Source organism: Gobius niger (genome assembly GCF_951799975.1).
Source record: "Gobius niger genome assembly, chromosome: 2".
In the NCBI taxonomy this organism is placed as follows: domain Eukaryota; kingdom Metazoa; phylum Chordata; class Actinopteri; order Gobiiformes; family Gobiidae; genus Gobius; species Gobius niger.
Window position 1 is genome coordinate 36,794,108 of NC_136853.1, and position 24,141 is coordinate 36,818,248.

General features: G+C 40.7%; 1 protein-coding gene across 3 annotated transcripts in view; it reads left to right on the plus strand.

Moving 5' to 3' along the window:
- Positions 1 to 655: 655 nt before the first annotated feature.
- Positions 656 to 24,141, plus strand: part of strip2 (striatin interacting protein 2) — a 34,407-nt gene continuing 10,921 nt past the window's right edge. Inside the window, exons 1-12 of one of the 3 annotated variants that reach the window (XM_079552411.1) lie at positions 656 to 953; positions 7,832 to 7,901; positions 9,651 to 9,725; positions 11,445 to 11,579; positions 13,828 to 13,948; positions 15,059 to 15,127; positions 16,462 to 16,568; positions 17,947 to 18,074; positions 18,147 to 18,335; positions 18,937 to 18,987; positions 21,456 to 21,688; positions 23,462 to 23,527. In XM_079552411.1, the coding sequence (XP_079408537.1) occupies positions 843 to 953; positions 7,832 to 7,901; positions 9,651 to 9,725; positions 11,445 to 11,579; positions 13,828 to 13,948; positions 15,059 to 15,127; positions 16,462 to 16,568; positions 17,947 to 18,074; positions 18,147 to 18,335; positions 18,937 to 18,987; positions 21,456 to 21,688; positions 23,462 to 23,527 (1,355 nt within the window). In that variant the 5' untranslated portion in view covers positions 656 to 842. The remainder of the gene's footprint in view (positions 954 to 7,831; positions 7,902 to 9,650; positions 9,726 to 11,444; positions 11,580 to 13,827; positions 13,949 to 15,058; positions 15,128 to 16,461; positions 16,569 to 17,946; positions 18,075 to 18,146; positions 18,336 to 18,936; positions 18,988 to 21,455; positions 21,689 to 23,461; positions 23,528 to 24,141) is intronic. The other 2 variants (XM_079552413.1, XM_079552412.1) reach the window with 2 other exon arrangements.

Consider the following 24,141-nt stretch of genomic DNA (forward strand, 5'->3'; position numbering starts at 1 on the left):
AAAGCCTTCATCCCCACTGCTATCAGACTGTACAATAAGACTGTGAAGTAACGCCGACTGTAACAAGTGAATTTCTCCTTTGTGAGATCAATAAAGGTTTATCTTATCTTATCTTATACCAAGTTGCGCGATTTGTTCACATTTTAATTGTCCGTGAGAGTAAATACTACGCTGACAGAAAAGACAAAGGGAGAGAGGGATATTGTACATCCAATTGCACGATGGAAATATTTTTTTTTTAACTGCCTGCAGTTAGCTTTGCCCGTTAGCTTCTTCTTCGTGATTTAGTGTGTATTGGTGGCTCCGGTCCGGTGGCAGTCTGTTGCAATTGTGGTTTTCTGGCCAGAGACACCAGGGGGAGATGAAAGAGTCTCCAATCATCCCATTAACACTTGTATTACCCCCAGAGGGACTACGAAGAGGATTTATTAAGGTAAGCAAGTTACTCAGTACTGCTTTAAGTAACAAAATCAAAGACAGCGCCCCCTAGAGGGGCTGTAAAATGACAACCACCCCTGAGACAACCTGGTCTGCCCTACGCTGGGTACTTTTGACACACTGACCGCAGAAGCCTCGCGGGTACTTGTATGATGCTTTCAAGTGATCAGCTGATGCTGTCATGTTGACTGGAGTTTTAACCCCGCCCCTCGGGCCGTCCAGGTCTGTGAATCGAGTCACTGAGGCAGTAGCGGCAGAGGCGACAGAACAAGCTCAGCTGCGGTGAGCGTGCATATGTGCGTGCATGTGTGCGTGCCCTGCGCGGTGCGGAGCGAGTTCTCCGAGGAGCGATGTGCCGGTGACAGCTCCACGCAGGACAGATTGAGCCACGGCCACGGGACAAGATGCAGGCGGACGACTTGGAGGTACCTATCATTAATAACCTTAACGAGAACGGCGACAGGCACAAGGCTAGAGCCAAAGATGTGTTCAAGGACCAGCAAAAGGAGTCCGAGGTAAATGTTCTGAGCGGGCTGCTGTGGGAGTGAGAGTGTGTTGTTGCTGGGGAGCTTTGGCTGATCGTCCAAACGGAGGTATGGGGCCATGCTGCCCGGCCAGCGCGAGTGTGAGCCAACAGCAGGCGGTCACAGACAGAGATGTTATTTTTGCAAGCAGCTCCTAAAAATAACCGGGCAGTAATCCTACAGTGGTGCTGAGTGCAGGTGTCACAAGACCACTACACATTCCTCTCATACTATATCACTGTGTGTTTTGGGGCGCTTCTGCATGTTACATAAGTCTTAACATAGGCTGGGTGCTGCTATACTCAGGACATGGGATTTGGACCCCAACAATGTGCAGCCACTTACATCGGACCCTCTGCAATTGTCTTGGTCCGCCATCCTGGTGCAGTAACTCCTGATTTTATTTCATCATGGCCAAATTATTTGCAGTCTTTTAATTAAACGTGATGTGATTAGGGTGAATGTGGTCTCATTGTGTTAACTGGAACTAATTCCCATAGGCTATATGTAAGAACCACATAGTAATCTTTTAATTATTTGGTCTATGGTTAGATGCATGGATTGAATTTCAGACTCACCATTTTGTAATCTGATCAAATCGGCCAATCAGAACAGATACAGAATCGTTTTTTCAACCATAGGGTCTTTTAAAATTGGAAAAGCCATACACTTTGTTTGAGAATACTTCTGCATTTTATAAAAATCCCCCAAAACATCTCTGCAGTGTGTCATTTATTTATTGGCAGGCTCTAAGGCAATGTGTCCATTAGTGCAAAGTATGACGGATCGATTTATCACAGAAGAGGAGCTGTAGAAATACACACTGTCCATTTGTTTCCCTTTGGTGGTTTGTTTACTGCCAGTACATTAACTTTCATTTACAAAACAGTTGGAAAATGGCAAAAGGTGCACATATTTTGTATAATATCCTGCAAATAACACAATATCCCTCTCAATGGGATTTATGCATTAACCCTTTATAAACTGATTATAAAATGAGTGTGATGTCTGGGGAATCTTGATTTAAAAACTGAGATGGCAAGTTTACTTTTCTTCTATACACAATGCTGAGATTTTGTGTTGCATTTTGAGAAATTCAGCACTTACCATGTTCAATATGTGTGTCTGTGCAGTACTGGTTTTGGAGTGAATTGGAGCATATGCATGTGTATTGTGTGTGGCTCTGAAGCTGGATGGACTGATGGGCTAATAACCATAAACATGAAAGCATTTTGTGTGAATGAAGCTGCCAGTGGGTCAGATCTGAGCCAGTCATGTGTGTCCAGTGCGGTGTGTGTGTGTGTGTGTCTGTGGCACATGTTGACAGGAGGGGGTGAGTTGTGGGTGAGCTGCCAGGACTCTGTGCCCACTGTTTTATGCAACAACGTTGCTTAAGGGAAGCTAATGCCAGAGAGTTGGATAGTGTGAATGGTATTGAGACATAAAGATGACAGGGTATATGGACTAAAATCATTGGCAAATTAATATTGATAGTATAGATAGTATTGTGATTATGCTGTATATGTAATCTGATCGTTGGCTTCTTTAAGGTGGTTTTGTTGATAAAAATCCCATTTGAGACATTGAGTGAGGCTCATTTACAAAAATGACATTACTCTGATAAAAGAGATTTTTTATCTCAATAAGATTAATCCTGGTTAAGTAAAGGTTTGAATGAATTATGTGGCTTTTCACTCGTCACCTCCCAAGGGATTAACGTGTGCCCTGTAAGACTGTAAAGTAACATGTGCAATAATCTATGTATCAGCTGCACTTTATTAACTCTGAGTGATCTTCTTAATCTTGAACGCCGACTGTAACAAGTGAATTTCTCCTTTGTGAGATCAATCAAATTAATAAAGGATTATCTTATCTTATCTTATCTTTTTCCAAATATTTCATATAATCCAATTAATCACAGGTAGGGGAAATATGTTATTGTTCTTCACTGCTTAAACGGACTATACGGAGTTTAAAAATGTTAAAATTCTTCCCCCCACATGTTCCAGCCATGTCCTAATGTGTAGAATGAGCCCAGACCTGTTCACCACAACTGCCTCTGAAATCCTCAACTGTCACTCAAAAAGGCCGTCATGTACGAGCTTAATATAGAAGCTGCAGTTACACATAAGGCCTGAAATGGCAGTAGTGAGTATAAAATCACAAACTTGCATCTAGCCCCTTTAAAGGAATAGGCCACCGTTTTTACATACTGAGATATGTTCTTACCTCACTTTAGCCGAATTAATATATCCCCGTCTGGTCTTTGTCCGTGCGCTCTGCCAGGCAAACGGAGCACATACGCAGCCTCTCCCACATGTCACATAGCTCCAAAAAAGCTCACGATAGAAGCTACCAAACTCTTCCACGTGTTCCCTATTTAAATAAAGTTACGTGAAGTGTTTTCATGCGAAGTATATTTACACAGAAATGTAACATGTCGATTTTATAAGCAAATAAAAAGGGGGACTATATTGTGAGGCGTAATGATACGAGGAGCACAGCGTCCGCGTAGTAACTCCTAAAGACTTCCCCCCGCTCACTTCCGTCAATAACCTTTAGGAGTTACTGCGCGGACGTTTTACTCCTCGTATCATTACGCCTCACAATATAGTCCCCCTTTTTATTTGCTTATAAAATCGACATGCTACATTTCTGTGTAAATATACTTCGCATGAAAACACTTCACGTAACTTTATTTAAATAGGGAACATGTGGAAGAGCTTGGTAGCTTCTATCGTGAGCTTTTTTGGAGCTATATGACATGTGGGAGAGGCTGCGTATGTGCTCCGTTTGCCTGGCAGAGCGCACGGACAAAGACCAGATGGGGATATATTAACTCGGCTAAAGTGAGGTAAGAGCATATCTCAGTATGTAAAAACGGTGGCCTATTCCTTTAAGTTACAAATGTGATTTATGTGGGGAAAAAGTGTAAGAAACACACAGCTTGCAAAAAGTTAACCTCACCCATACTGTCGCTAAAGAAAAAAAATAAAATAATCAATGGTGTGTTAAAGGTACACTGCGTAACATTTTGGACTATCCTGTTGCCATCAATACAAAACATGACCAGCTCGACACAGAAAATGCTATTACTGCAGTGGGTGATCAAAGAATGGATTTGGATGAGAACCTAATGTCTTTAAATCTCAAATTCTGCTGCCTTTAGTCACATCTCCGTGAAGACGAGCTGGAGACATGGTAAAGTTACAGTCATGTCTTAGGAGAGCTGAGCCGCTCACAGGAAAGGCTCATGTTTGTTTGTACATTTGTTTTTCAATTAAAAAAATATCTGTCATAAAATAGATGCTTGTATTTCCATTTTATTTATTGGGCAGACTTTTACACAGTGTGGCTTTAAAAACACAAAAGAATGGAAGTCATTAGCCATCTCTGTGTGGACAATATTTATACTACAAACTATAGCCTTAGCATGAACCTTCATTTAAAAGGGTCACCCAAAGTTGAAAGTCTCAAAGAGCCACATATATTGTTGATAATATGCACACTTTTTGTTGATAATATGATGCTAAAAAAAGATTTTATGGTTAATTATGGGACTTTTTATGTAGGGGGAAAAATAAAACACATTTTGCAGAAAAAGTCCATACAGCTATTAGCCTGTGGCTCTCACTCAGTTCTTGAGTCATCTTCTGTGCTCAACTATAGAGTGCAGAAGAAGAAGAACCTTCTTTGAAAATCCAGCCATTATTGGTCCCTTTTTTGACCCAATGGCTGTATGGGTGTTTACGCATTATCCATCCATCCATTTTCTTCCGCTTTATCCGGGGCCGGGTCACAAAGGCAGCTGTCTGAACAGAGATGCCCAGGCTTCCCTATCCACACACACCTCCTCCAGCTCCTCTGGGAGATCCCAAGGCGTTTCCAGGCCAGCTCAGAGACCCTCCAACGGGTCCCCTGCAATAGACCCATCCTCCGATGCCGCTGGAGCAACTTGTAAAGAGCAGTGAGCGACCGCTCTACTCCTAGGTCCTCCTGGTCCACCCTATCTCTGAGGGAGCGCCCAGCAACCCTGAGAAAGAAACTCATTTTGGCCGCTTACATTGGTGATGGAGGTTATATACAGTATATGGTATTTCCAGTATCCAAGTGCCCAAGACAGTCCTACAACGTCCAGAGACTTAAGGTACTTCGTTCACCCCTGAGGCCCTGCCCCCCCAAGGAGCTTTCTCACCGCCTCAGGGACTTACTCGGGTGATGATGGGCGAGTCCCCCTCTGAGTCCCCGGTCTGTTTGAGGACATCCTCAAAGTTCCACCCTCCAACAACATCCCCAGCCGAGGTCAGCCGCTCCCCACCCGCACTGTGGTTAGTGAAGCACTGCTTCTCCCTCCTGAGGCGTCAGATGGTTTGCCAGAATTTCTTCAAGGCCGACCTCCATGGCCTCTCCGCACTCCTCCCAGACATGAGTTAATAATAATGCCACAGACAACATAGCTCCTCATCATCATCATTCAAATACGCACTAATACATTTTATTAATTTTTGACATAAAAAGTTCCTTAATGCACCTTTATTGTACAGATTTAATGAAATATTGTTGAAATTTTGTTTATTTTATTAGAGAATTAGAACAAATAATTTCACACTGCTTTCATTCTAGCTCAAATATAGGCTAATATTTATTGCCACTCGAAAACACTTTTCCCTAAGCAGTGTGAAAAAGTGGTTGTCTACATTTGCTCTATGCAGTGAATAGGCTTGCATTGTGCAAGGGACAGTGCTGTGTCAATGCTGACTCTTCATAATATGCTCTTCAGCCGCAAAGACACAAGGTTGAGAAAAAAGTTTTAGATAATCTAGATTAAATATGAACTGAGGTGAGTTTTAAACATAACTTACTTCCTTCATCTTCAGGTTTAGCTGCATATGTGCCATGCTAACACTGGATAACATTACAGATACTTGATGCTATAAACAAAGCTGTTCCTGGTGGAGTCTGCTGGTATTTAGACAGTGAGAGGATGGCTGAGTCAGACTCTTCGTGTTTACAGAGTGACTCCCTGGGGCACATTCACACTGTTAAACAAACCATTTGGAGAGAGTTACATGTGAGACCAGGCAACTGTCACTGTGGAGTTACTGTGTTCTTTCCTCCATCTCTCCTATTTACACTGGTTTTGAATATTGTCAATATACAGTGGTATATTGACGTGTGCTTGTCCATATATACAAGAAGGTCCCGGGTTTGATCCCCGGGCGGGACCTTTCTGTGGGGTGTTTGCAAGTTCTCCCTGTGTCTGCTTAGGTTTCCTCCGGGCACTAGGTTTCTCCTACCCCTAAAAACATGTACAATAGGCCAGAGTGAGTGAGAGTGTATTTGAGAGTACGAGGGGGAACGACGGATGGAAATTAGGCTTGACTAAAATCTTGAGTGGCGTGTTTACATTCATGTTCATCAACGTGCACTGTCCCGACCAAATAAATAAACATAAATATATCACAACACAGTGTATGATGACAGTGTCTGTTCTTTTGTAGCAATATAGAGCATTTTCCCTCAATAACTGTAACTTCAATGTCTTTGTGAATTCTGCGCTTCAAATTGTCTGATTGAGTTTCTGGCCTTTTGTCAGTTTTAGATGTGATTATAGAATTAAAATGTATTCCTTTGTTCAGTACATCCATGAAACAAGAAGAAACTTGACATTTCAAAAATAATTTGTATTTTTTGGTTATAGATCTGTCCACCTGTCTTTCTTTAGCCGATTCTTGTGTAAAAATGCACCCATAAAGATTCAAGGTTTTCTGCAGTTCATATCAGAGTTGCGGATGTTAGTCTCACAGCGTGGGCTGCAGCGCTGATCTGAGGTCAGGGCAAGAGTCGGCTTTGTGTGACCCTGGTCTGAAAGAACAGCTAATCTACTTTTGAACAGCCTCCGGTCTCCCTCACACTCTTCTGCTCTTCCTCAGCAGCCGTACATCTGCATTCTCTTCACTTACGTCCTCAGCCTTTGATTCTCACTCATTAACAGTGTTTGCATTGGCACTGAAGGGATTATCTTCACCTTAAACAGGGGTCATAGGTTCACAGTGGGTTGAGAGAGATATTTTTATCAATTGCAATAGTTAGATTTGCAGTTAATAAAGTCAAGTTTCAGTTTACAGTGGACATTTTAAGCGTGTGTGGGAGCATAAGCAGAATTCAAATACAAATAGCTTATCTAAGAAATAAAAAAAAGAATCACGTGCACCTCAGAACATGTAATCAATTGTTGGCAAAGTGTCCTAGTCCTGCATGTTTTAGTGACTGTATTATAATATTAGATTAACAATGCATGTCCTTCGGGACACTCTGTGACGGTAATTTAGCTCTGCAGCTTCAGCCTCCATGGGGCGCTGATGGAGAAGTGATTGTCATAATTTCTCTGCCTCAATACAACCCCCCTCCCCCAGCACATTATTATAAAACATTCTCTCAACATTAGGAGTTTGTTTTGCTCGTGTCTGGATGGGTTTAGTTTCTGGAGCTCAGTTTTTACCCATCAAGTAAGCATCTCATACACATACATAAGCAGTTCTGATCAAACCTGGTTCAAGGTCTGGAGATGGGTCCCTGGGTGCTGCTTCTATACAAATGCAATAATTACGTATGTACTGCATGTGCATATTGTCATTCTTTACATGAGCATTGCTGGTGACGCAGTGAAAGTGTGAAATCCTGCAGAGTTTTGAGTGGGTGAAGCGTGGAGCTGAAGTGTGTGCCGCTCAATGGGCCTTAGGTGTGTCGTGAAGCCCGACCTACACTGCAGTATGTTTGCCTCCTGTTTGCTCGTAAGCACGTGGGCTGGTGTGATTACGGCTGACTAATGCATCTACACTAAACATGTGGGCGTTTTTGTTCCACAGAGCTCCATGGAGTCCCCCAACCTGGAGTTTGAGTACGGAGACACGGACACGCTCACCGCTGAACTGTCAGGTTGAACTGTTCCAATCCATAATACAACATTCATTTGTCTCAATGTAATGGTCTAACTTAAAGGGATGTTTCAGGATTTTTGACATAGGGCCTCATTTCCTAGTTATCCAGAGTGTTGCTGATTTCTGGAGATATTTTGTTTTGTAATTCATGCAGTCCTTATGTTTGAAGAGAGGCTTTGTGCTAGGCTAGTGCATGTCTATGGTATCAGCTAGCCTACATTAAAAACAGTCTGATCCAATCCACAGTGCTTCTGAGGCAAATCACTGATAACACCAGACTAACGATATAAATGTCTGTGTTGATAGAATAATTTTTTGGAATATAACTGACCTTGCATCACTTAAATGAATAGGCCACCGTTTTTACATACTGAGATATGTTCTTACCTCACTTTAGCCGAGTTAATATATCCCCGTCTGGTCTTTGTCCGCGCACTCTGCCAGGCAAATGGAGCACATACGCAGCCTCTCCCACATGTCACATAGCTCCAAAAAAGCTCACGATAGAAGCTACCAAGCTCTTCCACGTGTTCCCTATTTAAATAAAGTTACGTGAAGTGTTTTCATGCGAAGTATATTTACACAGAAATGTAACATGTCGATTTTATAAGCAAATAAAAAGGGGGACTATATTGTGAGGCGTAATGATACGAGGAGCAAAACGTCCGCGCAGTAACTCCTAAAGACTTCCCCCGCTCACTTCCGTCAATAACCTTTAGGAGTTACTGCGCGGACGTTTTGCTCCTCGTATCATTACGCCTCACAATATAGTCCCCCTTTTTATCTGCTTATAAATTCGACGTGTTACATTTCTGTGTAAATATACTTCGCATGAAAACACTTCACGTAACTTTATTTAAATAGGGAACACGTGGAAGAGCTTGGTAGCTTCTATCGTGAGCTTTTTTGGAGTTATGTGACATGTGGGAGAGGCTGCGTATGTGCTCCGTTTGCGTGACAGAGCGCACGGACAAAGACCAGACGGGGATATATTAACTCGGCTAAAGTGAGGTAAGAGCATATCTCTGTATGTAAAATCAGTGGCCTATTCCTTTAAATGATCGCATTTTGAGGGACTATTTTCTAGCTCCGACACTGCGTAACTTATACAACTACAAAGCTGATGCTGCTCAAATATAAGGTCTTTTAAATGCAAAATATCGTAGAAATGCGCTAGCCTTGCACTAGCCTGAATGAATTACAACAAAAAAAATAGCTCCAGAAATCAGCAACACTCTGGATAACTAGGAAATGAGGCCCTATGTCAAAAATCCTGAAATATCCCTTTAAGGTCTATTGTGCAGGATAAAGTATAGTATTGGTGTTGTGTTATCCATTCATTCATCTTTCCATTTTGAACATGCTATTCTATTCTATCTACAATTGTGATCTAGCCGTTTTTCAAAACAATTAATGGATTTCCTAAATAAGGCAGTAGTCGGGCTGGTGGTAACAGCTGATATGACAGTGTTAGTCATGTGGCTGACACACTCCGACAGACCGTATACCAGATTTTAGATACTGTTCCAGTGACTAATGCTCTGGAACTTCAAAACATCACGTGACTAACTAGTTCTACGCTCCCAAAAAATTATTTCTGTGTGTATGGAGATGGGAATTGACATTGGAATCGGATTTGTCAAACTTGTCGCTCTCCACTTGATATGAGTGTAATTTATAACAATTTTATGATATTGTGAATTACTTTTTAAATGTTTAATTATGTTAATATTGATTGTTCCCACAGAGTTGTACAGTTACACAGAGGAGCCGGAGTTTGCCCTGAACCGAGACTACTTTGAAGAGGACTTTAAGACCCATGGTATTTGCATATAAGTATATTGTGTGTTCTTTCTTTTTTAACCTGAATGACCATGTAGCTGATGTTTCAAATATTCCTGGAAGCTGCTCAGACCAATTCCAAAATTAAGGAAACGAATGAATAGAGAAAAGGTTAGTTAGCCATTTTTGAAAATATAGAAAAATACAAAAGTGCGTCAGTATCCCGAATAACAAAGAACATGAACTGTGATGTTATCACAAAGGTGAGACACAGTAAGAATGGACCGGAGAGCAGTTTTAGATGATTGAAATGAAAAAATAAATAAGAAACAGACTAATATGAAAACATTATGAATATATTGTACTTTTTGCTTCTTTCTAATACAGACAAGAACGTTGTTTATCCTTTAGTTGATGTACCCTAAGTCACTGTTTCCCAACCAGAGGTACATGGACCTGGGGGTACTTGAGCACTTAGCAGAGGATACTGAGTAGTATTTTAATTAGGGATGCACCGATCCGATACTGGTATCAGATATCAGAGCCAATACTACAAATAACCGATACTGAACCGATACTAGTTTGGGCTCTCACCGTGGGGGCATGCTAATGCTAATGAAAACGAATCAAGGCTGGGTCAGGAACTAAGATAGAAATACCTAAAGTAGCAAAGTAAAATAACCACTGCTGAAGCCAAGTGTTTGTATTTTAGTTTATGAAATAACTGATCTAACATAATTGTAATGATCAGATCACTTCATGTGAGTTGTATATGTAATCTAAAGCCTGTCTCAAGTATGTTTAGTGTAGAAAAGTCATCCTTGTTAAATGTTTAGGAGTTTATCAATAGATATAATTGATAATTGATCTGTAACATGACCATAAAATATGACTTTATTGATCTTACAAAGGAGAAGAGTCAATACAATTTTTCACTCAGAGAAAGACACTTTGAAGAAAGTCCCTTAGTATCGATAAATATCAGAGTATCGGTGCATCTTTAATTTTAATCTTTGTGATGCTTTTCAATATATGAAACCAGGCTGATTTTCGTAATATGATTTTTTGAAATCTCGTTCTTAATGAGGGTCGGACTGTTAGCATTGGAGCAGCGCGAGCTACACGTCACGCAAGGGCCGAGTCTACGGTGAAAATCCCGCCCTTGTCCTTTTTAGGAACATGCTTCGTCAGAGCTGGGGAGGGGGAGTCTGTAAATCCGCCATGAATTCCCCCACGGCCGTGGTCATTGTGGTAAACGGGGAGGAGTGAGCATAAGACGTCCATTATTTTTACAGTCTATGGTGACGACACTTCGGACCCAAAGTAACACCTTTTATAGTGACAGTGCAGGATTTAAGAGGCAGTTGTGGTGAACAGGTCTGGGCTCATTCTACACATTAGAACATGGTTGGAACATGTAGGGGGCGGAAAATACTTTTTAAAACTCTGTATAGTCCCTTTAATTTTGTTGTATTTTAGCTGGTATTTAGCTTCACTTTGAACACATCCCTCAACTAATTAATAAAATCTGAGTTCAGTGGATCACAGTCTGCTCCAGTCAGGATTTACACCATGGACGAACATTATCAACAACTGAGCCACTTTTACTGCATCACATTCTAAAGCTCATTGTTTATTATATCACAATATTAAAATGAGTAGCTAACAATTAAAAGTGACATTGAAGGCACATTATATTTGGGACCATGTTGTGCCTTTGTGCACGTTGTCCACCTCTGTCTTTGCTCTTCCCCTGCAGCTAAAGGGCGCAGGTGGACGGAGCTGAGCGTGGAGGAGCAGAGGACGTATGTGATGCGGTTACTGGACGCTCTAGAGGTGACAGACCGGGACAAGCGGCTAAAGGTGGCCCGGGCCATACTCTACCTGGCACAGGGTAAGGACTGCTATGATATAGTATGCAATGCAGTGAAATATGAGATATTAGTTTCTCAAAGTAGCAGCAAATCATTGGTATTTTTCAGGGATATTGGCATGTTTGCACTTCGGTTTAAAGCTCTTTCGGTTTGTTCATTTAATCTACAACGACGTTTAATGATTGGGCTCAAATATTGTGAATTTTCTATTTGGATATGTCATCAAACATCATAAATATTACAAATGGGCACAATCCACCATGTCTGTGGCACGCAATGTTGCAAGCAGATTCACCTCATCAAAAGTAAAGGAATGAAACAGACTGAGTGACATTAGGGGTTACAACTTATTCAGCTCCCGGATGGCACATGACACAAAGGAGTTCCTGTACACATTCTTCTTGGCACAAGGAAATCTGTATCTCTGCTGTGATGGAAGGAGCTCAGAGTGGTGGAACAGTGAATGACTATCATCATCTACTGCAGCGGTAGGCAAGTTTGCATCACGGAGGGCCGATTTTCGGTAGCGCAGCGGTTAGCACCTCCGCTTCACAGCTAGAAGGTCCCGGGTTCAATTCCCACCAGGACGGGGCCTTTCTGTGTGGAGTTTGCATGTTCTCCCCATGTCTGCGTAGGTTTCCTACGGGTACTCTGGTTTCCCCTACCACTAAAAACATGTACAATGCGAATCCTCCAGCCAGGTGATTCTGACCATGGCTCCACATCATGGAGATGGGTCCCCGGGTGCGGCACGACCGTCGACCACTGCTCCTTACGGGTTGCCTCAGCGGCATCGAAGGATGGGTTAAATGCAGAGGACAAATTTCTCTACGGGGACAATAAAGTATACAAACAAACAAACATTGCCAAAACACCAAGGGCCGAACCTCAACATTGTCGCCTAAAGTTAAGAACCGTTTTCTGCAAATGCCAATGTTTTACAACAGTAGTTCTAAAGTGGTCCGGCTCCGAGACCCGCCATTACCTTAATGACAAGCTGCGACCCAAATAAAACTGTAGTTTGTCATATATCCTATAAAATATTGTATTTGCCACATGTTTTTATTGAACAAGCCGTAGATTTGATTTTAAGACTGAAATTATGATGAACACAACCCAATATTATTACTTTTTAACGGACTCCAGTGTGTTTCCGTGTAGTTACAGGCTCACGACCCACTTTTGAGTCCCGGCCCACCAGTTGAGAATCCCTGTTTTACATTATGTATGAATATGAGTGGGCTGTTCTGCAAGGACATTAAAAAATACACTATGAAAAGACACTATTTTTTTATTATTACATAATAATATTTCTCAAAATCATATTGGGGTCTGAGGTTCTGTGCCTGTCATTGCCTACCCCTGATCTACTGAGACGATTCTTTACTGTGATGCTGAGACAAATTGGTTTGTTATTGACCTGTGATTTTACTGCCCTGTTCAACTACTCTGCCAAGTTTAGCTTTAACAGTTAATGGCCAAACCAAGAGGCTGTGTTAAATATCACTGACTTCCTCTCAGCTGACGCAGCAGGAAAAGCCTTTGCTGTGCTTGTAAACACTTTTATAAATGCAATTATCGATGTGATTATTGATGAAATCTAGAATTGTACAAACATTCCGTGGTGTGTATGCCCTCTATGTCTCTGGAATAAATTATTAGCCAACAATTAAAAGTTGAATTGAAAGCGCATTATATTTGGAAGAGGACGTGTGCCAGCCCCTGACAGCAGAGCAGTCACGTCTGTCAGAGATAGAGGCTGTTTCTTTTCAGATACACCTCCGCTCTTCTGTTCACATCTCTCTTCACTGCTGTGATTGAGTACTTTTCTTTTCACTCTGAATTGTATAGATTTGTCCTTGGTTTTTCTGCACCGCCTTTGAAAATGTTCTGTAATAAAAATCACTGCTAAATTACAACAAGTGTCCTGTTTCTTGTGGCCCCAGTGTTCCTTGTAAATGCGAAGTTAGTGTATTTTTTTTAAACCCATTGTTCCTTGACCTGTATGTCCTGTATCGTTTTGTGACCTTGATGTGTCTTCCCTTCATCTGACATTTTAACGTCATGAAATTCTCTAGTCTAGACCATAACCTATAAAGAAGTCCCATTACTTTACAATGCGCTGTCTGTGTACAACATCACACACATCTCAGCTCTGAACGAGACAGATGGTCAAACAGCAATAATATAAGACCCTTCATCCAGTGTATTCGTTTCTGACATATGGAGTCCAGTTTGATGTTTTTTCTCATGTCCTCTCGCCTGCAGGAGTGTTTGATGAGTGCGACACAGAGGTGGACGTGTTGCACTGGTCCAGGCACAATGTGTTTCTGCTCTATGACATGGGCATCTTCACTGCACTGCTGGAGTTGCTCAGCATGGAGATCGAGTGAGTCACACTTCCTGTAAACTTCAATGAAAAGACTTCACACTTTTGGATGAAAATGTCTCGTTCATTTTGTCTTGATTTCATATATCTTTTTTTTGTGTGTGTGCGTGTTTGTAATCTGCGTATTTTCCCACTAATCCTCAAACATACGGTACACAGTAATATGTCCGTTGGGTAGGGGATTAGTCGCTATTAAATTAAAATTGCAATTAACGACTTTTTATGTTTAAAAGTTTCTTTTATGTAAATATTAATTTGAGGAAAAAAATAAATATTTCACAAGGAACAAAAATACACAAGTACTTTAATTACTATGGTCTGGGTCAGTATTAATTTCATCGACTAAAATATTTAGTCTTAATTTTAGTCAAAGTGATATTTTTGACGACTAAAATAGGACTAAAACTAAATTCAAACTTTCTCATGAGACTAAAACTATGACTAAAATGTCCAGATATTTTAGTCGACTAAAATAAGACTAAATAAAAATGAAAGGGAGAAACCAAAATCATCCAAACTTCTATTGACAGTCTGAAAAAGCCTCATATCATTTAAATTCACTGCCAAAGGATCAGCTCTGAGCTTTATTCATGTGGGAGCAGCTCCATGAAGTCGAGGACCACGATTAAATATGATTATAATGAATATTATAAATATAAGTCGACTAAATTAGTCTTCATTTTAGTCGACTAAATTAACATACAATTTTAGTCGACTAAAACTAGACTAAAATTGAAAAGTTTTTTTTTTGACTAAATCTTAACTAAAATTAAATTACATTTTAGTCAAAAGACTAAGACTAAAACTAAAATGAAATATGTTGTAAAATTAACACTGGTCTGGGTGGGTTAGGGGATGTCTTATTCCGGAGCCTCGCGTGGGCGCCGCCAGGAATTACGCCCGCCCCTTTTCTCCTATCTGTTAACATGGGACTGGAGAAGTCCACTTAAAATCAGTTACTACACGAAAACAAAGCCGTTTTTCGGCCGCGCAGAGAAACGGTGCAGTGTTGACATGTTTGTGACTGTGCATGGTTATACTGGCTTTATCTTCTCCTGTTTCTCTGGCTTTACATAATAAAAGTGCCCTGTGTGTCGTGTGTGTCTGCAGCAACAACCAGGCGTGCAGCAGCGCGGTTAGGAAACCTGCAATCTCCCTGGCAGACAGCACAGAGCTCAGGTAAGAGATGGACACATTTCACGCGACCAATTAGAGAATCAAAAGATACAATGAAAATATTATAATCACATGATAGAGTTCTCTTTGTAAGGGTTTTAACCTCATCAGACAGGTGAAGTAAAACTTAATCTGAGAGATGAAATATGCACCAGGAGGTTCGTGAAGTTATTATATTATCCATTAGTTCAGTTTTATGGAACGGCCTCGAAATCTGCAGAAATCTTAGTGATTTTTGAGGACACAATTCAACGCTCAATTCAATGATTTCGACCGGCCCATTTACCTATGGAGTTATAGCTAAGTTATAGTGACTGTTTGGAGCGGAGGGGTGTTAAACTTAAACACCACAACCTCTTGACCCCCGCCTTAACCAAGTGCATTTTCTCCAGTAAGACCCACAAAACTGATCTAAATGGATCTTTTTCTTTGCGTTGTCGTCACTTTTTTTAATTTAATACATTTTTCCATTACCTTTCAAATCGTTTGAAAGGAGTTCACCCCTCCCACCTGATAACGGAGCTCAATTGTGAAGGTCCAGACCCTTGTACGAAACCAATGAGTACAGGGATATGGTAAAACCAGGCTAGTTCAACGTCAGATAGTACCTCCCTGCCACAATGAATGAAAAGTTTGATGAGAAAATTCGTTGTTATTTTTATTCTTATTCGTTCACATTTTGCCTGACGAAGGCCACTGGCCGAAACGTTGCCTTAATAAAAGAACACTGGTGTTGCAAATATACAGTGTGCGACAGATTTTTCCTTTTCTACATTTGGCCTCTATGCCTTCTCTTACGCACCTGTTTAAAACAAAGAGATGTGCGAAGTAAACCTTCTTTATGTTCTTATTTTGATAAAATGGGTCAAGTGGCAAATACCGTAAAATCTCTTTTGGTTACTTAGCCTGATGTCACACTTGCTTTCTATTCCCAATAAATAATTGTGTTTCAAATACAATTTTAAATGCATGAAATTGCCTTCAATAATGATATGCATGGTAATTACTGTGAATGCATACACGCGCATTGTTAGCCATTACTGTAACAGCTTATAATGCCACTGATTTGTGAGCAAAACAGGCCACACGTGCATGCGGCTCCATCTGCGCTTCCCCAGATGAACACTTACTGTAATTACAGCCAAATGTGAAAAATGTGATGGAATAGTGACTTCAAATTGTGCAATTATCTTGAACACTATGAGTGCCTTTGTGGAGTGAACGAAAGAACTTAATGTGTAAAATACTGCTACATCCGATCTATATTAAGCCAGATTGTGCCAGTCTTTCTCTCCAGCACGTCCTGTACTTTCTGTCATATTTATTGTACTTTGCAGAGTGTTGCTGAGTATCATGTACCTGATGGTGGAGACGATCAGAGTGCAGACGGAAGACGACCGGCCGGAGTGGAAAATTGCCCACGAGTCCTTCAAAAACGAGCTTGGTTTGTGCTCGATGTTGCTCAATTTTCTTCACCGCAAAACACATATAGGTGGGAGTGGGGTTTTACAAATATGACGCGTGGGATTGTTTAAGTGGCAATTCACCTACAATGTACTTTTCAGATCTCAGTCAATACCACTGGGTTTCATATGGAGCCGTTATTTAATGTACTGTTAAAGTCAATACTGTGGATGAGTCATGGTCGCTTCAGAAAGTATAACAGTTGTATAGGCTCATGTGTTTTGTGTGAAAATAATTTGACATAACTGTAGGCCTGTTTGTAAACCTCTTAATTCCCGCCTACACCGAGCACATTTTCTTCAGTTTGGCTTTACCCAAATCAAAAAGGGGAAAAAAAAGATGAGATTGAAAACGCAACAAAAAAGTGAATGCCAGACTGCTGTGTGCGCTCAAATTATATAGAACTTCAGAGCAGTCTGGGGGCCATGGCCGAAATCTTTGCATGGATTTGGGGACCAATCACAGAACGAGGAGGGACGGCAAGACGATGACGCACTATTCGACATACAGAAGCTTGTAATTTGTTTATAGATAAAAATTTAAAAAAGTTTATTTACGGATCAAACATGACAGCAGCAGACGCGATGCCATCTTTCGATCAAGCCTTAGACCGTGTTATTAAATAATTTAGCTCAAGAGTTTACAGTGGGAACGTCGCAACGCAAAAAGTGGCAAAAGTGGGCGGGGCCGAATAAGGTGAATATTTTCACCTAATATTTTTACGATTAATCGCTTGGCTGTGAATGGTGTAGGAAAATTTGATTTTTTTAATTTTTTAAATCACATATGGCTTAAATGGCGCTGTTTGAGGATGTGTTGATGGAGTAAACTAAAGGGAAATGTTTGTTGGAGGCTCTATTCATAAAATTGTCCATCCATCCATTTTCTTCCACTTTATCCGGGGCCGGGTCGTGGGGGCAGCAGTCTCAGCAGAGATGCCCAAACTTCCCGATCCACGCACACCTCCTCCAGCTGTTCTTCATGAAATTGTACAATGTACAAAACACTACAGACCCTAACTATAAAAACAAAGTAGGTTTTCATCAAAAGTGCTAACTTTTTTATGTCATTTTTGCTCCACTTAAGTCTATGTGAACCAGAAAACGATTAATCAATTACTAAAATAGTTGTCGACTATTTCAATAATTGATAAGTCGGCGATTAATCGATTAGTCGTTTCAGCCCCAAGTTCAAATGTGTCTTACTCTGGCCAATAGGCTGTAACCTTTTTGATTTGGATAAAGCTGAACGGGAGCAAATGCACTCAGTTAAGGCAGGTGTTACGAGATTAACAATTTTACAAATGTATAACTGAATTCCATAATCTGACGACATTAACTTGAATCTCCTTCCCACAGGGTCACCTCTGTACAACGGGGAACCTTTTGCTCTTCTCCTGTTTACGATGGTCACCAAATTCTGCAGCATGAACGCCCCGCACTTCCCCATGAAGAAAGTCCTACTGCTGCTCTGGAAAACTATTCTGGTATCTTCACTCCAGAAACTTTTACCAAAACCTAGCCATTGCCCATAAATTTATTTTTAATTTGTTCCCTAGTTCACATTGGGGGGCTTTGAGGAGCTGCAGGAGATGAAGGTGCGCGGTCGCGAGCGTTTGAACTTGCCCCCGCTGCCCGAGGACAGCATCAAAGTGGTGCGGGCCATGAGGGCTGCCTCGCCTCCTGCCTCCGCCATGGAGCTGATCGAGCAGCAGCAACAGCAGAAGAGAGGACGCCGCAGTCGCAGGGTAAAGAGGCACATCCTGAGAAAATCACTGTCTCAAAGGTTTCATTAGACGATGGCACTGACTGACATCGAAAAACAGGGCATTTGTACCATTATGGGGCCAAACATAACATTTTAGCATTCAGCTATTGATGGTGCTGTACAGAATCTGTAATACATTAAAGTAGTAGTTAAGCAGTTCATATTTCGGTCTTCTCAAAGCAGCGGTTCTCAACTTGCGTCGGCGACCCAAATAAAAGTATTCATTTCAACTTGTAATGAAAGAAATTGCAGTTTCACACTTTTGTAGTAAATAAGTCTTGTACTAGACAAATACACTTCAGTACAATAGACAGGAAAATTTTGGTGGTACTTCAGTATGCTGTTGACACAATTGCTCAAAACAATAAAAAGTGGAATTCCGCTTTGAATTTGCTAGCATTTCCAAATCAACCACAGCACTAACATCAACAAATTAGCTGTATGTTCTAATCTTACCCTAATAACACTGTTTTCCAGAATTAATATTGTTGGGAATCCCATTACTTTCACCAATAGGGCTGAACATTTTCTAGTAGTGTACAGGATGGTATTTGATGCCCCTCTCCCTTGTGTCCCTACAGAGTGCCTTTGTTGATAGCTTGGAAGGAGACAGTCCCTTTCCCAAGAAGCAGGTCTTTACCCATAAGTGCTGTCTTCCCTATAAACCCCTTTGCATCTGTTGTCTGCATCGAGCTGGACTGTGCACTGCTCTCTCACATCCCCGCTGCCTTCTTGTTTGTTTTTCAAACTGTTGTCTTTAAACTTTGTCCAAACCTAAGGAAATGCTGTCCAACTGTGAGAGCTGTTGCATTTATAACATTTATATAACTGTTTGCGAACAGATGGGTTGCTTGTCACACGCTGGAAACTGAGCTCTCACTGGAGTTGATGCAAAAATACACAAGTGTAACTTTGACAAGATAATAATTGTAAAAGGAATAGGCCACCGTTTTTAGATACTGAGACATGTTCTTACCTGAGCTTAGACGAGTTGATGCATAACTGTCTGGTCTTTACGCGTGTACTCAGTCACGCAATAACACCGAACATGTGTTTGCAATATATGGTGGCAATATATTGTAAGGCATAACCACATAAAAACATGTTCGGTGTTTTTGCGTGACACGAGTAAAGACCAGACAGTTACGCATCAACTCGTCAAAGCTCAGGTAAGAACATATCTCAGTATGCAAAAACGGTGGCCTGTTCCTTTAAGAGCAACGCATACAACTGCTGCAACTGAAATTGTGCCTTTTTCCAACCAGTCTTTGTGATGAAGTGGCTCAGGTGATACAGCAATTGTCTTAAATCAGAAGGTCTGTGTTTCCACCTCAGTTCTACCAGTTCATACAGTTGTTACATCCTTGAGCAACACACCAAATTGCCTGTGAGAATGTAATGTATGAGTGAATTGTGGCTTATTTTGTTTTGAGAAGCTTGACTTAAAAAAGTTCTTTCAAAAGATCTAAGCTATTATTATAGGAGGTCCTAATGGGGCTGTATGACCAATACAGTATAATTCAGTGATAAATCATTCTTTAAAAGTTACAGTCAAAGTGCCCTTTGTTGGGTTTTATACTCCACTGTTAAAGAGACTTACTGGGAGTTTGTAAACAGCTGCCTTTCAGATCAGGTCCACCTGCTTTACCGCCTTAGCCACTGTCATTCCTGGAAGAGTGAAAAAAGCAAATGGTGGAAATCTATTTGAAATTGTTATGCAACTCTATTTCTGCTCACACCAGGTAAAATCTACTTTGAGGATTATTCAAGCCTCCCTCGTCTCTCTCTTCATTCGAATCCGGGGCGGGGTTTGAGAGACAGGGCTCGTCATTAGCGCTGGACCAGTCAGTGTCCACTGTCCCATATCAAGACACTTGAAACAACAGTAGCATCTGTCCATAGTGTCCATCACATGCTGCAGGTTTGGCCTATAGCAAAGCACCTTGCACGGTTAGACGGGGGCCAGTGCCAAAAATGGATTGACTCCGGTCCAGGAATATGAAATGCGATTGCACAGTCGCTGCTCAGTTGACCTTTTAAAGGCAAGACACCACGGGAAAACTATATTATGACATCCTGGGCATGATCTAATTTACCAATTGTAATCACCAGCAAGCGTCAACATAGATGGTGTTTGAACACTCCCAGCTTTCCTCTGTTGTGTCTTGTCTTAAATGATGACATCAAACGTAGTTCCCTCCCTGTACCAGATAGAAAAGCATAAGGTTTAGCTGTGTACATAGTAGCTGAATGGCTTCTCCACAGTTTCACCCGGTCCTCTCTGTCTCTCCACTTGTCCACATGGCACTCACGTTAGAACCACGTTAGACGTAGCACCATACATCAACTGCCACTAGCTCACGTAATGTAAGACTGCCTCCCTTTGCCTGATGCTTGTACCGTTGTCACAGCCATCCACTGTAGAGTATGTCAATGTAAATACACAGTGTTTGCTTTTCGGGTGAAGTATGTAATGAGATAAGATAAGCTGCTTGCACTTTAAAACCTTTTTGAATGCAGATGCGTGGTAAGTCTAATTAGAGATGCTTGTGCCTGCTGTGTAAAGAAAGCTTTTACATTTATTTATTTTTTGGTAGAAAATACTTCTGAGTACTTCTAAGTGCATTTTGATATTTACTGTGGGCAATACTTGCTCTCTTGCTTGCTCAAATGTTTACTTGTTGCACCATAACCACTATATATATAATCAGTTATCACATTATTGACACTACTGTAATTACAAGCATTGCACACTACTAATAAGACTAAGTATACACAATGGACTTCTTGTTCACTGGCCAGGTCTTTTGAAACCGATCACATTTCTGTATATTTCCCTGACTGTCGACATCCAATACCGTCACTGTCATTTAAGAAGATGGCAAAAACATTTGTCAGCGGTTTACTGTCACGCTTATCCTGACACTTACTTTATCATTTGGTATTATTATGTACAAAACAGACAACACACACATTGAAACCTTTAATTTTGTGATTTTATAAATACAATGGAAGTACGAAATAAAACAACAGAAGTTAGCAGTATTTCCTATAGGCATATTGCCCACACAGCTAATCCCTCACTTCCCTCCCTTCCTAGCCGCTTGTCAAACAGGACAGCCTGGACACTTACAACGAGCGGGACCCCTTTAAAAACGACGATGCGCGGGATGAGGAGGACGACCCAGAGGACACGGACAGCGGGATCGAGGGGGAAGTGGATCCCCTGGACAGAGATGTGATAATACAGCCCCCCCCTCCACCGCCGCCACTGAGACCGCCCACCGACCGCATCAACTTCCCCAAGGGACTGCCCTGGGCCCCGAAAGTCAGGTGAGAAGTGATGATATCGTAAATCTGGGATGTCTCGTGTGGAAGGATTGCTAGAAGAATGCACTTTGAGTTGTGCATTGACCTCCTAACCCCCGCCTGAACAGAGCAGGTTTTCTCCAGTTCAGCTTTACCCAAGTCTAAAAGCTTCTGGAACAAAGCGTCAAAAGAGGGACGGAAAAAAAAGTGACATAAAATGTGACAAAAACGTGACAAAATAGAGGCAAAAATATGACAAACGCAACAACAACAAAAAGCAATAAACCATAAAAAAAACATGACAAAAAGCAGCAAAAAAGTCAGGACTTGGTAGCATGGTCTTTGCTTTCAAATGAGGTGTATAGGCCCATAGGCTGTGAACTTTTAGATTTGGGTGAAGCTGAACTGGAGAAAATGTGTTGGATTAAGACGGGGGTTAAGAGGTTAATGGGACTCTAGGAATAAAATTGAGTTGAGTCATTGCAAAAGAATTCTTTTTTACCTTGTTTTATGACGCTTTTTTTTAAACAAACATTCTTATTTTTTTATGAGGCAAAAATAATGTGTTTTCATCAAATTATTGTCACTTTTTAGTTGCGTTCTTGTCATTTTTTTTGTTTCGCTTTTGTCACTTTTTTGGCCGTTCTTTTTTTGCTCTTTCATCTCTTTTTAAAACTTTTAGATTTGGGTAAAGCTAAGCTGGAGAAAATGCTCTGGGTTGAGGCCCCCCGCCTCAAGAGGTTAAAGAAAGGTGAAAACATTCTGTGTCTTTCCCTTTTTCGGAGCTTTACAGACTTAAAAAAAAAGAAGAAAAAAACATTATTAAAGCACTTTATTATTAACCCGCAATAATTAATAAAAAATCTGGTTACCATGAGCTTCAATCAATCAATCAATCAATCAATCAATCAATCAATCAATCAATCAATCAATCAATCAATCAATCAATCAATCAATCAATCAATCAATCAATCAATCAATCTGTTATTACTATGCTTCTCATGAATAGATATGGACTATGTTTTATATCAATCAAACACTTATACTTATATACAATATAAATACTGTGTGGGTTGTGATGATGATAATGATGATTTTATAATGTATAATAACAGTAATACTAACATGCTGATATATTGGGTGTAGGAATGAATAATTATACACTTGTTATAAAGTGTAGCATTAAGTGAATGTTGACTTAATGTAATACGTTGTTGTATCTCATCTACACACGTAACTCACTTAATTGTTTTATTACTACAAGCTGCCAAGGACTAAACTAAGTTAGTGCAGCAACCACATTATTTAAATTATTTAAATATATGAATAGGGGTGGGAGTGAATAAGTTTGTCTTTTTCCCACTCCTTTTCGAGCTAAAATGTTATTTATTTTATTTTGTTTGGCCAATTATAGGGGCAAAGGACATTGTGTGAAAGGTAAAGATCTTAGACAGATACGGCATTTACCCTTTTCTCTGTATTTGTTCTTGAACACTGTCTGTATGATTTTGTTTATATGGCTCGAAATAAAATATTCAATAAAGAAAAAAAAGGTTTTCACAAAAATAAATACATATCAAGTATATACGACACCTACTCACCCATTAAATCGCTCTCAATCATAAAATCAATAATCAAGGTTTTTAGTGTGGCTGATTAAACGTTATCAGCAGGAGCCTCTCGGCTTCCTCAAGTGTGACTGATGAGACGTATTATTTACACTGTCTGCCTCATTGAAATGCAGGCTTTATCAGCAGGTGCCTCTAAATTAATCTAAATGTGGTTCTGCCTTCACAGGGAGAAAGATATCGAGCACTTCCTAGAGACGAGCAGGAACAAGTTCATTGGGTTTACCCTTGGAAAGTAAGTTGTAGCCACCTTGTGTGCACATGCCTTTTCAGCTCTCCCCATACATTTTCAACTGGATTGAGATCAGGACTTTGTGATGGTCACCTCAAAACATTGACTGTTTTCCATAAGCCACTTTGTGTCCAGTATTGGCAGTTTGCTTTGGGTCATTGTCCATTTGGAAGACCCATCTGTGCCCAAGCTTTAACTTCCGGATGTTTTGAGATTTGCTCCTATATTTCCACAGCCCCACAGCATGATGCTGCCACCCCCGTATTTCACAGTTGGGATGGTGTTCTTAGGCTTGCAAGATTCACCCTTTTTCCTCCAAACGTGACGATGATCATTATGGTCAAACTTTTTTTTTTCCGTCAGACCACAGGATATGTCTCCAAAAATGTAAATCTTGAACCTTTTTTTATTTGAAAACTCCAAACTGGGTCCCGCTGTGTATGGCTCATAAATTAATTCTTTACACGTCAGTTTCTGCATTCAAACACTAATACAGTAGTAGTAATAGGCCGGCATAAAATTTTTTGGACCTGCAGTATCTGATTATTACTCCACGATCGGGTCGCTCCCCTCCTCTCACACACAACCATCTGCACTGGCTCCCTATCAAGAATTCA